Source organism: Rhyacophila brunnea, unplaced genomic scaffold, assembly GCF_057557595.1.
Source record: "Rhyacophila brunnea isolate RB1 unplaced genomic scaffold, BYU_Rbru_1.0 scaffold_3, whole genome shotgun sequence".
NCBI classification, from domain to species: Eukaryota; Metazoa; Arthropoda; class Insecta; order Trichoptera; family Rhyacophilidae; genus Rhyacophila; species Rhyacophila brunnea.
The window spans coordinates 32,677,915-32,696,485 of NW_028232965.1; the positions used below are offsets into that span (position 1 = coordinate 32,677,915).

At 31.7% G+C, this 18,571-nt stretch overlaps 1 protein-coding gene across 3 annotated transcripts in view; it reads right to left on the bottom strand.

Moving 5' to 3' along the window:
• Nucleotides 1-18,571, bottom strand: part of heph (polypyrimidine tract-binding protein 1 heph) — a 583,478-nt gene that overhangs the window by 333,325 nt on the left and 231,582 nt on the right. For all 3 annotated transcript variants that reach the window (XM_085952127.1, XM_085952125.1, XM_085952126.1), the window contains exon 2: nucleotides 13,856-13,966. Coding sequence is in view for 2 of the 3 variants with exons in the window: in XM_085952125.1 (XP_085808251.1) it covers nucleotides 13,856-13,966 (111 nt within the window). In the remaining variant the exon portion in view is untranslated. The remainder of the gene's footprint in view (nucleotides 1-13,855; nucleotides 13,967-18,571) is intronic.

Genomic DNA, 18,571 nt, shown 5'->3' on the forward strand with positions numbered 1-18,571 from the left:
AAATATACATTCAAGCTCCCGAAACATTAAATCAGTTTTTACAATAAGTACTTATCTAAATTAAAATGGGGAACTTTTGAATCAAGATTCATTTTTCGAATTCTGTAAAAAAAAAAATATAGATAATATCGTGTAACAAAGTTTTCACAGCTTGTATGCATCGATGTAAAAATATTTACAAATAAAATGTAAATATAAAAAGTATTGAAAAAATCTCAAAAGTACATACATATACCACAAATCAACCGCAAAAAACCCCTCACGATATGAACGGTACACGATTATGAGTATTTTTGTGTTGTACATAATATTATATTATAATGACAGTATTCATGTGGGGGGAAAATATATGGACCAGTTAAAAAAAAAACTATTTAGATATTATAAGACAAGGAATTATGTGAAAAAAATTTTACTGGTTTCTTAATTTCTTAAAACAAATAATAAGATCTAGGTACTGAGTAAAGTCTGTGGGTGAAACTGAAAACTAACGCAGATGTTTTCTTAATTACTTTGCGTCAAAAGCTTTTAGATAACTTTATATCTAGTTAAGTACCAAGCTCACTTTTTTGATTATATTGTGAACGCGAATGTTGAATAGGAAGACAGTACCTACTATACTTGCGTAAGTAATTATTATATTCATAGCGAATACTTTTTATCCGATTAAAAAATGATGATGACGGTGTTTGAATACATATAGTGCAGACGGGTACACAAAGCGCTTAACGTCAGCGGACAGCAGAGCCAGTCCAAAAAACAAAAAAAAATCTATCTTAATTTTTTTCTTTAAGCACTACGGTGCATGGTTGCAGCATCAGTCCCGTGCGGCTCCGTCTCGGGACGGAATGAGGAAAACTGACGGAAAATGACGGAAAATCACTTATTTCAGACACGTTTAAAGCGTCATAGAAAGCGGCCGTGCATATCCACGGCTGTGCATATATGACGGGTGGTGGTGGGCACTTTAACGTAGATCATATTAATGACGAATAACTGTTTTACGCATTCATTTGTATTTATGTTATTGAATGATGGTGAAAACAAAATTACATATTCTATTCAAATCTAAGTTATGGGTATCCACAGAGTGGAGATTATATTAACAGATTTTTAATATAATTGTTAGTCGGTAATGACCTATGGCCGCGCGGTTAAAGCGTCTTCCCAAAATGTCGTGGGTCCCATGTTCGAATCCTGAGTCTGGCAAGTACACATATTGTTTTTCAATTTGTGTATGAGTAAGAGTGTGGACCTAATATGTGAGCAAGTGGCTAACATCCATTTCTCGTAAAAATAAAACTAAAAAAATCTGTTAATACAAACCTCAACTCTGTGGTGGCCCATATAAAAAAAATATTAGTCCTTGAACTATAAAACAACAAGAAATAGATATATTTTTATTTAAATTTACATTAAAACTGTTACGATATTCAAAGTAACCGAAGAAACTCAATTCAACTATGAGGTGGACGGTGAAAAAAATAATAAAGTGAACCTTAAATATGATTAGAGCGCAATCAAAATAGGCGAGGAAAGCAGCGGCAGGAAAACTACTCTTGACTTCGCTTCGCACAATCTCAATATCAAACAAAATGGTTAACTTTTTAACAAGTCAGACGAAAATACACCGACCGCGGACCGCAAATAAGTACAACTGCACACCGAATTTCCATAATTCACTTTCGAAAACAATAAAACTACACAACCAGACACTATAACAGACTACGTGCTAGCAATTTCAACATACGCCCCAGTTGGTCGAAATATACAAGTTTGATAAACATTTTCGTTAAAATAACCTCTCGGTTTATATTCACGAGGTTAATTCCGTATTTAGAGGATTTGGAGAGTAAGATATCAGTTGTCGGTACTTAACAGAGTATTTAATTGTTGAATATTGCAATATCAAAAAACGATGCTAACAACCAACTATGAATGATGTAAATTTCATATGAATTAAAACTAATTTTACAGCTAATGTATTCGTAGTTTTAATATATTTTAATGAATATATACACACATTTATATTTAAATAACAGTTTCAAATACATTATGATTATTCTGAGATTGCACAAGAATTGTTGTATAGGTACAATTAATACGTTGTACTCGTATATTCACCTATAGAATTTTACATATCGAGCATACGATCAATTAATGTTAATTTAGATAAACCTATCTACCTATTTATAATTTGTGAAGATTGTATTGATAGAATTCCATGTAATATTTTCTTGGTGGTACTTATATCCGGTTGACCCAAACCGATGATAATTTCGACTCTCATACCACACTCATAAGTACTACCTAATAGTCAGAACTCACGATGTTACATTAGTGGGTATATTATACATTTAACAATATATGTCGATATTGTACCTACCCCTGATAAAAAAATATTAATTTAAAGATAATTTAAAAAAACACATTTGTTTACCCTTCAGTTGAATATTTGCTCAAATTTAAAAAAAAATCTGGTCATTGTTTATTTATTTACAGTAGTAACAGCTAGGGCCGTCATATCGAATGTACGTCTGGATAGCAACGTATCGAATTTTTTAATATTACAAAAATGCACTGATTTATTCACAATAAGGAATCAAGAAGATCATAGTAGTAACAGCCTAGCTAGGGCCGTCATATCGAATGAAAGTCTGGAAGCAAGGTATCAAACTTTTTAATATTACAAAAATGCAATGCTGCCAGTGCAAGTGTAGTAATACGATACTAGTAGGTATTAACACAATCACTGCGTACCTTTTAATTAGAGGCTCATAACATTAATATGGTAAAAAATGTTTTAAAAATAGCTTTGGTTTAATCTCATTGAATTTCAAAGTGTATTTACTTCGTTATGTAAAAATAGTATATGTCACCTACTACTGTTCCCTCTGCGAATATTGGTTTTTTGTACATATCGACTCACAAAATGTCAATAAGTTACTAACTTACACAATAAATAGTGAATGTATTGGCGAACAATGAATATTAACAATATAACAATAATAATACCTCAATACATAAATATGATAAACTACCATCGATAGCCGTGGATAGCCGCCTTGTGTATAAAATAGACCCACTAGAGTATAAAAAGACTACGTTGGAAATAATGGCTAAAATATAGAACCTATTCTAATTATTATAATCGACAATAAGCATTTTAAATAGTCCAACATGGGGGAAAGTATCCGGTGATTTGATACTGTCAAAAAAGTATCGATACCGGTATCGTATCGGAAGAAAAATCGATATTATACAGTCGACAAGATAACGTTAATCCAAGTACATTTTGCGATAATACATTTATTTACAAATAACATAATATCGTTAATTGATTTTTAAAAACACTGTAGGTACCTATTGCATTATATTATTTTAAACATTCTACGTAATAGAAGCAATCATACTAGATATCAGAGAATAGCGTATTTGAAAATCCCCCGATTGAAGATACGATAATTATGAGGATTCTAAATATAAAAGTTGAAAGTCAGACAACAATTTCTATTGATAGGTTTATGTTTTCAATTATTATCAAACTCATCATTTAGAGATTTGAATATTTCTACTAAGTATTTTAAATGTATGGAAGGAATAATTAATAGCAACGAAATGACTACAAACCATATATTATTATTATTATTAACATTTACAATTATGATATTCCATGACTATTCTACCCATCATATTGTGTTCATGCTTTTATACAAAAGTGCACAATTCACTGGATTCTCCGAGTAACACAGCCGGATTGCCAACTCAAAATAAATGAAATAATATTGTGAATAAAAGTTTACTGAAATTTTAAATAAAATATCAATATTTTAGTATATTGTTCCGCGAAATGGTAAAACGTTCGTTTGACGATCCAGAAATAATACAATATTTTGCGCAGTTTATCCATCAAAACTTGCGGAAATTGTATGTTTATTCAACGCTTTGTCAAATAATTTACATGTTTGCATGCTAATGGGCTTTGTTTTGTTTTAATTAGTCTAATTTATTTTCGGTGTTGTCGTTTAATTGTCGTTTGCCGCTTTTTTTCAATATTGTTTCAACATCAGCCATTTCGGTTCAGCACGATTGCACAGTGCTTTTTTGTGGTATTTTTTGGTGATCATAATTAATATTAACATATGAATTAAAACAACAGCACAGGTTCACCTTGTCGGCTAATATTATCCCAGGTATTTGTTATTTTTCTTTGAATTTGTAAATCTACCAAATTGTAGAATTAGCAGGATCTTGTGTTAAATCTTATTATAATGCAGTTCTTCCATGTTAGAACCGATCAAACAATATATTATAATATTAGTTATTTTGTTAAACTTATAATTTATCAGTGCCTCCTCATATTAAAAAAAAACTTTCTTACATTCATTTTTATTGTAATTTTATTAACGGCCCACATGCCAGAAGTAGGTCAAAATGGAGATTTTATGGTATTTTCAGAGCATAAGCCTGGACATTCCTTAAACATTGTAGATAATCTATTTATATAATTTTGAAGCCTTATTATCCTTTAAATTTATTTTAAATATTTGATGACTGCATAAAGTATTTTTATTTCATAAAATAGCATTTTTTTAAACATCTCGATCTAATGTAGGGTAAGAGGTACAATGATGGGCCAGTTAAGCGAATGGCTTGCTTTGATCGGTCAGAACAAGCTTATTAATGCGGTTTTATTGAAATGCAATTTTTTCGTGTTTACAAAGCATGTATATTGATATATATGTGTACATATTTTATAATACCAAACATGGTTATTACAAAAAATATAAATGAAAAAAAAATCGCAAAAAGTACAGTGATGGGCCACGCTCAGATAGTGATCGGCCACTTTCCAGACAGTGATGGGCCACCCGTCTTTTTCTGCATAAATTAAACAACTAAGGCATACTTTTCAATTAAATATTGAATCAACGTGTCTAATCTTATGATATAATCAACAAACATACTCCTTTATCTCACCGTTGATGTAATAAAAGAGGATAGAGTGACAGAGAGTGTATTCTAAGGTCTTAGAAAATTATCGACCTATCTGTTGAATACTTCATCACCTGAGTCACTAAATAAAACATCAATCTCAATTGGGACATGGACCTGCTGAGATTTTGGAACGCAATTTGAATGGAAGCTATCTTTATACACTGAAAATTCTAATTTAATAAGATGTTTTATTATTATTTCACAAATCGCACAACGATTGGCCGCCATTTTTTAAACTTTATTATTTTTAATTGCCTGTACTTTCAATTGCCTCATTAAAATGTGTGGTTTTTGCCTTTATTCTTTTTTATCTTCCTCTGCACTTTTCTTGTTTTCCATTTTTTGATCTTAAATATCTCTATATTTTTGCAAAGTGATGGCGAATGGAACTCTTTGTAAAATATGTTTATCGTTTATTTTTGGTATCTGAGGCCATGATAATGTTTGAATTAGAACTGTAGATATATTAACCATATGTTCATTTATTTCTTCCATGCGCTCAGTATCTATTTACATGTTGCATTCTCTGACGGCACTGACACGTTAGATACATTTAATTGGGTTATATTTTCTATGCTCTTTTGCTGTTGTCAGATAATGACTTAATTTGATTAAGTTTTTCCGCAATCGGTAGGTATGGTATAAAAATGTTTTATCTGTTTACCTCAGCTAGTATTTTGAATATTTTTAAGCTTTCCTTCTGTTTAATTGCCCACTACATTCGTTAAATCTTTAAAGATAAAAACAGCATTTTGCGATATTTTGCAGCTTTAACTGAAGGGAAAACAGTTATATCTATAGGCTGAAGAATCCTAGATGCATTAGGATTATAGTGCTATAAGATGTATTTCAAATAAAATTTTAGACAAAGCTCACTAACTTGGTAGATAAGATGTGACTTATGCCTTTCGATAAATAATATAGAAAACTCTATTCACAGAGTAACCAGATTCGGATAGAAAATATTTCCAATGTATTGTGTATTGTAGCACTCTGATTTTTTTTTTTTGCAACTTCACATAGTGATCCCCCATTTTTATAAAAGTATGCAACAGCATCATCTATTGTTTAAACATCATATTTAAACTTAAATTATTCAGTATTTTGATATTCTGAAAGAAATGGGAAGTTAAATGTTTCTAAATACAGTGATCGGCCAGTACAAATTCAGTGATCGGCCACGTGGCCAACGACTGTCTAAAATTAAAATAAAATAAAAATAAAAACGGCAGATACCATAGTGCATTATAAATATTGTATTTAGCATAAAAAAGTTAACTAAAAGTAAAAAACCATTTTTTCAGTCATGGGCCAGCCCGGCCCATCATACAACTGCTATATATATTTAGTGCAGTAAATTGCCACCCAGCTAGATGTGTCATTTTAATTTAAAATTATCGTAGACTTAACATAATTATATGTTTGAATATCCAGCATAACGATTATTAAATAAAAAGTATAATTAGTAATATAGTTAAAGAGATCTTACCTTCCAAAGTATGTTATTTCCTTAACAAAAAGTTAAGCAATTGTCAGAAAAAATGCAAAATGTGTGACTTGGTATACAAAATGGTCACTTATAGGGTCAGTCCTGCTACCTATACAGGAAATAATGTGCTAGAACCGAAGTATATGATGTTGTGAGTCACATATAGGAACAAATACCCATAACTTAGGTTTTTGAATACCTATTTTTTGTGTTTTACTGCTGAGTGGCCCATCACTGGAGGGTAGCCCACGATTGTACCTCTTACCCTACCTTATTCTTAGGTCAATAGTCAGTGACGTCCCTAGACAAAATGCCGCCCCTAGGCAGCGCCAGAATGCTGCTTCATTTTTTTATCATCCTTTAATAACTCTAATATCTAAGAAATGTGTACAACTAACAACATATGTACCACCAAAACATACACAATTAAATTTATAAATATTTTTACCCCAAATGTGAGAAATTTTTGACGTTGGTAGGTAATACAGTGGCTTCTTACATATCGCGAACCCGGAAAAAATACAGTCCTGTTAAACCTTTCATGTTAATTAATACATTTGGTTTCCAACCAGTTTTTACCAACCAACAAGCCAGTTTTTAGATATAAAGATAAGTTTAGGTAGCTTTTTCTATATGTGCAAAATGATTCTCCTCGATTTGTCGCCCTTCGATTGACTGCCGCCCCCAAGCGACGCTCAATCTGCCTACCCCCACGGGACGTCACTGTCAATAGTTATTATAAAACAATCATTATTCGTAGGATGTTTCATCACATTTGAATGTTCAAAGACATAGGTTATAATCAGTATCTTTAAAATTATCTTTAAATGTGTTAATCGTGCCCATTTTTTGAATAATAAAATGCCTAATTCTTGTCAAATTTGGGTTCACAGAGATTAGAAATATAATTTGTTATCGTAAATATTTCACTATATAATGTTAACAACAATTTTACTAACGGTTTTATAAATGCATTTAAAAATTAATAAACCTAAAAAAATCTAACCACTGCACATGGATGTATTGAAATATGACTATATTCTAAAACATTACATCGAGAGGTTTAAAAGAATACTATTTCATTTAATAAAAATACTTTATGCAGTCATGAAATGATTAAAATAAATATAAAGGATAAGAAGGCTTCAAAATTATATAAATAGATTATATACAACGTTTAAGGAATCTCCAGGCATATGCTCTGAAAATACCATAAAAGCTCCATTTTTGACTTACGTGGCGCATGTGGGTCCTTAAAGAAGACAAACGGTTGATTATAAATATGTATAGAAATAGATTAAAGATAGCATGTTGCAAGCGATAAAGTTTTCATATATAAATTATAATATAATATGTATGTACATTAAATTCATAATTTGAAATTAATAATTGTTTACATGTCTTTCATCATTAACAAATTGCACTACAACTATTGGCGCATATTAATTGACCTGCTCTAAAAGCTTTTCCCATCCAGGATGATCCAACGCAAACATATTATCTCTTACCATAGAAACTTTTCACTTTTTAAGACATAATAAATTATGGTTTTTTATACGTTTTTATTTATTTAGATAACATATTTGCATGGAATGGAACAACCGCCACTGTATTTAATACTGTAAGTAAGCTAACATTGCACTATCTAATCACGTCATAATTTCTTAATAAGGTGATCGTTTAATATTCCGTTAATATTGGCGGCTGTATTTTGAATCATGGTATAATATACTAGGACGTGGGTACTAACCTCAATTCCTAGACGGCATTAGGATCTCTCCATATTATTTATGTTAAATATATGATAAAGTAAACTGTCAAGAAAACTTTCAAATTAAATAAATCGCAAAAAAAACATTTCTAGCTTAACTATTTAAAAAAAAAAATGTTTTAACAAATAAATCAGTTTGATATCAACTGTCACCGTCGTCTTAGAAACCGCGAGAGATGAAAGAAAGCAGAGTGACTTGGCCAGACTGAGATAGAAGATAACTTTTGTAAAATTCTCTGTCTTCCGCCTCCCGAATTAGGTTTTCAATTATAAAATTTATTTGCCAAGAAAATTGTTTGCAAGTCTCCGCAATTCTAACGACTTTGCCCAATTACATAATTGTATCATGTTTTGCGCCTTCATTATCTGTTTCGCGAATCAAGCCACGGGGATTTCCTCGCTTTTCCGGATTACTTAGGCCGAGGTCCAAAGGGAAAATTTAATTATTCGATTATTATATTTGTTACATCCGAGCTTTGTGTCTTGCTCTCCCCTGCATTCGATGATGATATTTTTTTATATTGTCATTATTTCGGGAAACGAAATCTTTTCGCTTTTTCGTCTTTATTGCTTTAGTGCTGTGATAATTTAAAATAATATGACTAGAAAACGGAAAATGGACTTCAAATTCATCCTTAATTTTCTTTAGTTAGGGTTGGTGAGTGTAGAGAAAAATTTCAAAAGTCAATAAGGCACATAACACCGTTTCAGTGAGTTTTCAGTTTGAAAGAAAATAATGAGCTTGAAATTGAAACAAGTCCGAGCATACTAGAAATTGTATAGAGGTCCTGCATGTACGGTACAGTATCCGCCAGTGGCGAAGACTCCATACTAGGCGATTATTTAAAGCCTACCTTCTTAAGAAAAATATTTTTTAATTCCATACTGACATATTTATATACGAGGGTGGGTCAATAAGTCCTTAGAAAAGCCGACAGGTGGCGCGACTAGTACTGCAAGCGGTTTGTTTTCATGCAGCGGCACTACCGATTCAGTATGCTGCGAAGTTTCAATCAGATTGGTCGGGTTGTTGTGTGTTTCTCGTACATTTAAAAAAAAAATTGCTTGTGGAAAATGGAAAAATGGAAAATGGAGAAAATTGAGTTTAGAGTTGTTATTAAACATTTTAATATAAAAGGGTTAACATCAAAGGAAATAAAAAATGAGTTGGATTTAGTTCACGGCATATCTGCTCCTTCACTTGCAACTATTTATAAGTGGTTAAATGAATTTAAACGTGGTCGTACATCAACAAAGGATGAACCACGCTCAGGACGTCCTGTAGAGGTGACTACACCAGAAATGATCAATAAAATTCACGATATGGTGTTAAGTGACCGAAGATTAAAGTTGAGTGAGATTATTGAGGTTACAGGGATCTCAAAAGGTAGCGTCATTTCTATTTTACATGACAAATTGGGCATGAAAAATATTTCTGCAAGATGGGTGCCGCGTTTGCTCACAGTCGACAATAAACGCAATAGGGTGGTGGCCTCTAAAGCCATGTTGTCGCTCATGCAACGCAATCCGGATGAATTTTTTCGTCGCTTTGTGACTGTAGATGAAACATGGATACACCACTATACTCCCGAGACGAAAGAACAGTCAAAGCAGTGGATTGCGAAGGCAAACCATGTCCAAAGAAGGCGAAAACCGTAAAATCAGCTGGTAAGGTTATGGCTACTGTATTTTGGGATGCACGTGAAATTATTTTCGTTGACTATTTGGAAAAAGGAAAAACAATAACAGGGGATTATTATGCATCTTTATTGGACCAGCTAAAAAACAAAATTGAAGAAAAACGGCCTCATTTAAGCAGGGAAAAAATCCTCTTTCATCAGGACAATGCCCGTGTTCACACATGTTTACGATCAATGGCTAAAATTGAAGAATTAAAGTTCGAATTGGTCGACCACCCACCGTATTCGCCAGATTTAGCCCCCAGTGACTTTTTCCTTTTCCCAAACTTAAAAAAATGGCTAAGTGGACAACGTTTTTTTTCAAATGAAGAAGTCATCGATCGGACAAATGCTTATTTTGAGGACCTTCCGAAAACTTATTTTTCTGACGGTTTAAAAAAAATTGAGAAACGTCTAACCAAGTGTATTGAGCTCCAAGGAAATTATGTTGAGAAATAAAAAAAAATACAAAAATAAAACCTGTTTTAATGCTTTTTTCTAAGGAATTATTGACCCACCCTCGTACTTAATCACTTCATCATTTTATGTTATATAAAAATTATTTATTTTGCTAACGAGAGATGTCGTATATGTAGGAATGTATTACAGTATTACACAATTTAAAGGTATTAAAAAATATACCACAGCGCGCCGTAAATAAATAATAAACGCCGCGACTTCTCGACGTAAATAAATCTCCGATTATGTGTGAAGTAATTCTGAATTTTTTTTCGTATGGACTTTACGTCTCGTAACCGCAGCAAGTCTGCTGATTTGTACGAAATAAGGTAAGCTCCTATCGTAGAGCCTAAAACATTCGCGCATAATAATTTTGTCACAACTGCGCACTTTGTCCAAAATCATTATTAATTAGATAATTAAAAAAATAATTTCAACGGCGTTTAATCAAATATTAATAAATAAGTAAGTAGGTATAGATTGTTTTTATAAATACAAATAAATTTTATCTAATGATTTTTGATGGGTATACATGTTTTGAAAAATACGTAATTTAAACACATCGCTCATTTTTATGTCGTCAATGAGTTTTTGAAGTTTCATTGAATTAGTGTGTCGTTGTCATTTACTAGTGTGTACCTATTCATTAGTAGTAAATATCGTACTATTCTCGTAAGTATACCTGACAAGTGTGCTCTTTTTATCAGATCTCCACACCCTACCTCTTTCCAAAAGTCACCCTTCGCCACTGGTATCCGCTCAGTACGATATTGATATTTAAAGTAACAAATCCTCTTATGAGCCTAATTTGTAATACCAATCAGTGATAAAAATATTGTCTCAAGGCAGAGAAGAAGACGAAAATACCAACTTCAAGTTTGAAAAATAATACGTAATATAAGTAAAGTAATGTAAGTCACATGTATTAACATCCTGCAGAAGAATTTATTGATTACAGTGAATTGGACTCAATTAATGTTAAAAACTAGTTAGTAACTATTTATCTTTTAATGCATATTGATATTGTATTAGTATTGTGTCACTGATTCATTTGACATTTTCACCGTCAATATTATAAAGCCATATAAAGTTTAATCCGTTTTCCAAAAGAGATAAGTAAAATTGTACTATGATTTCCACGCTCAATGTAGATATGGTACACAAAGCGCTTGCATCACTCCCGATATTACTTCATAGAAAATTCAAAAAAAAAAAAAAAAATGAGCATTCAGCTCGGCCCGCTTTTGTGCGGAATGGATTCGCAGAATATCGAAGCAGGAAAATGCTATTACGACGCGAATGAAAGCCCCACTGTGTTATTAAAGTATGAGCATATTACGTTGTGCGAGGGAGGTGTTTATATTGGTTTTATATTAACCAATTCTACGCAGCCGAGTAGTAAGTACTATGGAGGAGTACATCAGTTTTTGGATTTCGCATGCCACGAATGTTTGAATGCTTTAGTAGAAAATCCATCATAATATTCACTAAGTCGCACCGCACCGTTCCGTCCCGGCTCGGAAAAAAAACAATAATTTTATTACGAATAACGCGCCCTAACATTTCGAATATGCGCCTACCTAAATTCAGCGCGATTTTTTTCATATTATGTAAATAAGCTTAAAAGCACCATAAAACTTATACATAAATGCAATGTACGTTTTCGATCTGCATAAATAAAAAATACGTACGTGTAATAAAATACAAATAATGAAATGTTCAAATTTAGTAGGAATACCTTCTACTTAGGCAGGTATGTATTTATTTTCCTTACTTAAATAATAATACAATTTCTTGCAATCACGAGAACAAATAAAATGTTTCCATTTTTGTGTGGTACTGACATACGTAATATGAATTTACATTATCAAAAGAAAACGTACATGATATTTCATACTTAGTAGCGCTTACTTGATTGATATTTAAGTTTACAAGTGAATATTGTTAGATCATGTTATCTCGAGAAAATTAGGAGATGCATGGTGATTTTCTGTAATATAAATATTTCTGTATTTATACCCCGATCGCTTTATTGAAATTGCACTTATACCGATGATAAAAGATATATAAAAAAAGTATTCCCGAAATTTTGGGATAAAAAACATCGAGAGGGGTCTTCGGATTAAATAGCCTAATATCTATACAACAGTGGCGAAGGGTGACTATTGGAAACATGTAGGCTGTGGAGAAATCACACTCGTTAAATGTATTTACGGGAAATAAGAAGATAATCCGACATAACTACTGATGAATAGGTAGGTAGATACATAAAAACCGATGAAATTTCAAAAGCTTACTGATGGTATAAAATTAAGCAATTAATTTGAATTATGTATTTTCCTAAATATAGACGCAAGATACGCAAAATATCCATTGTTGTGAATCTGTTCCATAAGAATTTATAATTTAACCCGTAAACTAGACATTTTAAAATACTTCTATATTTAAAACACAGAATTAGATACAATATCAGATTTCAACTAACATAATTGGCTGAATAAATTGTCTTAGTCTATGAATAAACTAACTGACAAATAAAAATCATGAGATAAATTATTTATTATTTTTAACAACAATCAATATTTATATGTGATTGAATCCCATATAAATTATATTTTTTAAATTATCTTATAAATTATTTTGAATAAATGTGCACTTACGTAAAATGTAAGCGCTCCTTAAATAGCTTACCAATTTATATGGGCCGCCGCAGACGTGTTGAAATTATGAGAAACAAACTTCATATAAAAAAAGTTTTCAATTCACGCGAACGTAATCCATACAATATGTGAAGCGAAACGAGATGTCACTTATTTTTTTAAACCTTCGAGACATGCCATAAATAGCGCTTATTGAAATAGTGGAAAAGATCGTTAAATTATTATGACAATTATACGATAGATGTCGTTGGGCATATTGAATATATTATTATATGATTATATTATTATTTAATATGTCAATATAAAATTAAAAAATATTTTTCTTAAGAAGGTAGGCTTTAAATAATCGCCTAGTATGGAGTCTTCGCCACTGCTATACAATGATATTCTATAACACAGCGATAATATAACTGTTCTGCGACTATCAAACTTAGGTGGGGAGTCGACGATGGCAACTTGCTCTAATTAAACTACCTGCATTTTATTGGACGAATAGTTTTTTCGTTGCATAAACTACCTGCCCAAAACCTGATATAACTAGACAGTGAGTACATCAGTACAGAGAGAGTATCTACACATGAATGTTTAGTTATTGTTTTGCCTATATTATTTTCGAAATTATAATAATATTAATTAGGTATATCGAATAACTTTAACAAATATTCAAACGTCATCTAATATTTTTTAAATTCCAAGAAAGTTCCATAAGAGTGCCTGCAGAAGATCAAACGATTTGGGAAAAATAATTTTGCACGGTAGGGTTTTATCTTGGTTATCAAAAATAAAGGCAAAATCTCACCTTGATGCCGATGTGTATGGTGGGGAAGTCTGCCGCGAGGGTCGGCTGGGGATGGAGGGCGGGCTGGAGCAGCGGCAGCGGCAAGGGACAGGACATCATCGCTGCGGCCACCTGCACACCAAACAAATAGCTAATTAAACACACAAAAAACAAACACTTTTTGCACAAGCGATTAACTTCGCTACAGAACAACGCGAAGGGACTGTACACTAGGCTGTATTAAAAGTATATAAAATATATTCATTTGCATTAAAATGGGAAAACATACATCTGTAAATAAAAATAATATAGAAATTGTAAGAACAAACTTATTTAACCACGTTCAGCATAGTTTGTGATGATTTTTGAAAATCACCAATTATATTCCATAAATAATAAAGATACATTAATTTATTAGATACGTCATACAACTAAAAAAATAATAATTGGTAGAAAGTTTCATAAAGTCAATGGTGCCCAAAATATACCTATATGTAAATACCTAAATACATGCCGATCAAATGAAAATTATGCAAAACAATGAAAAATAAAGGCCAAGACGCATTCAAGATGTTTTGTCTATGTTTCGGGTAATTAATGATATTAGAAATTCCATAATGCATTGTGTACTGTACAAGCCTTTGTCGTGTAATTAACTTAATAATCTAGGCGACATGATATTCTGTATTTGCTTATTAAATCAATATGATATTTCAGCTATGTCTTCGAAAATAAAAATAAATATTTATTAATGTGATATTATATAATTCAAATTAATTGAGATAAAACACGATAAATGCATAATACGTATTCCATATTATTTTAATAAGATTTCATCTATCTATCGGGACATTCTGAGCTACAATTTAATTTATTGACGATATGAAAAAAATAATTAAATTAGTAAAATATTAAAAAAAAATATATATATATAAGGTCGAAAATAATTCAATTAATTTCACCCAACATCACAAAATAAATAAAAAATATATAGGCACGTAGCTACTTAGGAATACATAAAAAAACTTAGAAATAGATATATATATATTTTAAAATTTTAATTATTACAACAACCCTCCCCAACAATAACAATTGTCAGATAACACCATTGAAGTAATTATAATAAGTAAAAAAGATAACCTTATAAGTATCTATTTATAACTCAAAAATTATGACCTAAAAATATATTTTCTATTGAGTTTATTTTTAATATATTATGTTGTCATATTTAAACTGCCAAAAATACCTATGAATAAAGTATACAAGAGCTTATTCTATAATCTCCGTAGGTATGGTCACATTGTAATATACTCTTTATATTTGTGAAAAGCTTACATACTTCGAACAAAACGGTAAGCTCTGAAGTTAACATTTCAAAAGTTTTGCTAGTTTCAGGTGCACACTATGATAAACCCAGTGCTAACCGTCTTGTAGCGGAAGTCGATAATTCAGCACTTTAAAATTTACCCAATCCACAGAGGCAAACACTGCCATAGTGAGAGAACTTTATAAAAATTAAAGATAAATTTGAACTCTTCGCGGTGGCTGGTATTAAACACGCGGGAAATTCCCGCGGGATTACTGATGAGGTTCACGGCGAAGAAAGTTACCACTACGACAGGGAATAGGGGGATTCCTCGTTATCGCGAACAGAGGAATACGGCCCGTTAACCATACCTTTCTTCGCATTACATTCTCGAGCAGGCTATTAACCCCCGCGAACTAAAATAACCCGCCAGACTGTGTGAATAAAACCTGCATTCAATTAATGGCGGGAATATTTAACGCGGGCAACGAGAGAACGCCACTAAGTTTATCGGAGATTTTCAGTCACTTAGGGGAGATGACACAGTCACTGTGCCATAGTGCATTATTTAGATTGTAACGCCTTTCTGTAATTAATTACGTCGTTATATTTCTAAAACTTATTCAAAACTAAGTAACTTGACATTGTGATTTTTTATTAACCCTACCTACTTGATTGACATTCGATATTTTCGCACACATATTTTGTAGGATCGAAGAAGTAGTTAATTTCTGCGAAAGTACGTGGCAATACAGCGCAAAGGTTCAAAGAGAATTGAATCAGCCCGGAGACATATTTTTTCCAGCAGTGAATTTATTCATTTAAAAATTACACATTGTGTAGGTACATAACAGATCGAAATTAAGGATGTTCACTACATAAGATTTATATTGAAAAATAATTACAAGATAAAAAGAACTCTTTATATACAACGTTTTTAAATTTTCTGTTCAATTATTATGCTCAATATGCTCAAACTTGTACTTGATATGAAGTAAATAAAAAAAAAAAAACAAATATAGAATACTGAAATGTCATTTTGATTTCCATAGTAACGCACGTATATATTAATAATTTAGATGCTAGGACCACCCACTTAGCAACCAATAATAGTGGATTGGATTACGGATTTCTTCCGAAATAACTTTTCATACAAAACAGAATTAACTGAAAATGAATTCAATTCTACTTAAAGATGGCTAAAAGTATTAAAAGTATTAATGCATTGGCATCGCGTTCTGATATATTCTAAAAGTTTCAAATGTCTAGCTAGTCGGGAAGTTAAAAGTCGGTTGGTTAAAAATCTATTGCATGATTTGTACCGGATAAATAACCACCGGACAAATAAGAATACGAGCTAATAAAAACGTTGTAATATAACTGGTTCCTATCGAATGAGTTAAATAAAAATACATAGAAAATATTACCCTCATAAGAGAGAAGAAAAACAATGATGTTATTGTAGATAGAAAAGTGATTTTTCAGTTTAACGTAACTGGTTTGGGCTGAGAAAACATGTTAATTAGATGTAATACAAAATACATAATATTGTCATAAAGAAAGATCCTTAACTTCACAAAAAAATTATTGCTGCAAATTGTACAAAATACATAGTTTTACAAGAGACTCCGAATTTTGGTGAACATGCTGGTTATGTGTATAAATTAATAAAGTATCGCTGCGTAGGTAAAGTCAGAGGTTTATTTTTATTTAACTATGTGATATTCCAGGTTAAATGTTATCTGTACACGAGATGTTGAAGGCAATGTATAGTCGATATCATTTAATCACTTTTCAGCGTGAAGTCCTGGAGGAGTAGTTAAACTCAGACAATTCCACGTAAAGTAGTCAAATTCGGCGGTAGGGCGTGTCGCGTTAATTTCCCCATTTAAGGGTCCCGCCGTTTAAGGGAAAGGGTTCGCGCGACTCGAACAGAAGCGATCGCTGCGAGCGTGTCGGTCATGGTTCGCAAACTCAGCCAACTCCAGTTGTTAAAGTTAACTCGGCAAAACGGCAAGTAAAGTATCAAAAAAGTATATGCATGCGCGTGGGTTACGCTAAATGGCACTTGAAAAGATTTTTTCTTGCTTTACGACTCGCAATTAAATAAAATAATGTAAGTCTACGCGCCTGCGGTAAAGTGGAAGACTTTACGATGGCATATTTCGAAGTGTGGGTACTAGTGGCGAAGACTCCTTGATAGGCGATTATTTAGACTTTAGAGCCTACCCAGATAATTCTTTTATATTTCATTGCCTATAATATTATCAGTAACATAATAATTGTCGAAATATATCAACCTACAGATGCGCTGCGTCGTATATATTGTATAAGTTAAATGGCTGTGATAACCAATATGTAAATATATCATGTTTTGTATAGAACATTAAGACATCTACCGGCAAATTATCCTAACAAATCGGCAATTTTCACTAGAATTTGAAAGCTTTTCATTATTAACATTAAAGTAAATAATTATAGATTAAGCCATTTCAAGCAAGTTTTTTCTACTCCATTAAATCATTTTGAAATATTATGTATCTTAGTGGTTTATGTTCAGGATGTAATTAAAAAATATACACCATCTACTTTCTTAATTCTACGATAGGTAATATTATACGTCGACATTAGTGTGTTGACTTATTCGTCGGCAGTAATACCATAACATAGTTATTATTTGTGTAAGTCCCATACGTCTGACTCCTATGCACTATGAACTCCATAAACTACCTACTTCCAAAAGTTATTATCGCCACTCGTGGGTACAATGTATTAGTTTGGTAGAATTCTACTAATAACTAAAACGCAATTTTACTTAACTATAAGTAGGCAGATATATATTAATGAAATTAATTATTTATTCAAATAGGATGATTGGCAATCAATTCCGTATCGTAAAAAATGCATTTATCAATGGTCTGATATGGGAGAATTTTTAGGGTAGGCCAATAAGCAACTAAATTGAATGAATGGTTGATATTGAGAGGTTTATTTATCAATTAAATATAATACTTATAGTTCATTGAGTTACACTATACAAAGAGGATAATCATCTTATATTTTAACTGTAACGCATTAAATCCATCATTTTTTTATTGGACTATTTTATTATTAAGTATCAATTCTATTAAATATGGAACCAGCTTTTGACTGATTTAGTCGTGCAAGTAACTTGTTAATTAAGGATTTTGACAGGTACGAAATGTTTGTGTAATGGCATTAATACTCAATTTCTTGGAAAACCTAATCAATTATAATGTAACATAATATCATTGCGTCTTTAGTTTACTTCAACATTAAAGAAATAAATTCTTCAGCGACTTTTCAAGAGAATGTAGTTCCATATCATAGTTATATCTTATAAAGCAGCACTTTAATACGTGCCGCTGAGTGTTTTGAAAGCAATGCATCAAAAGCCCCCTGCTTGCAGG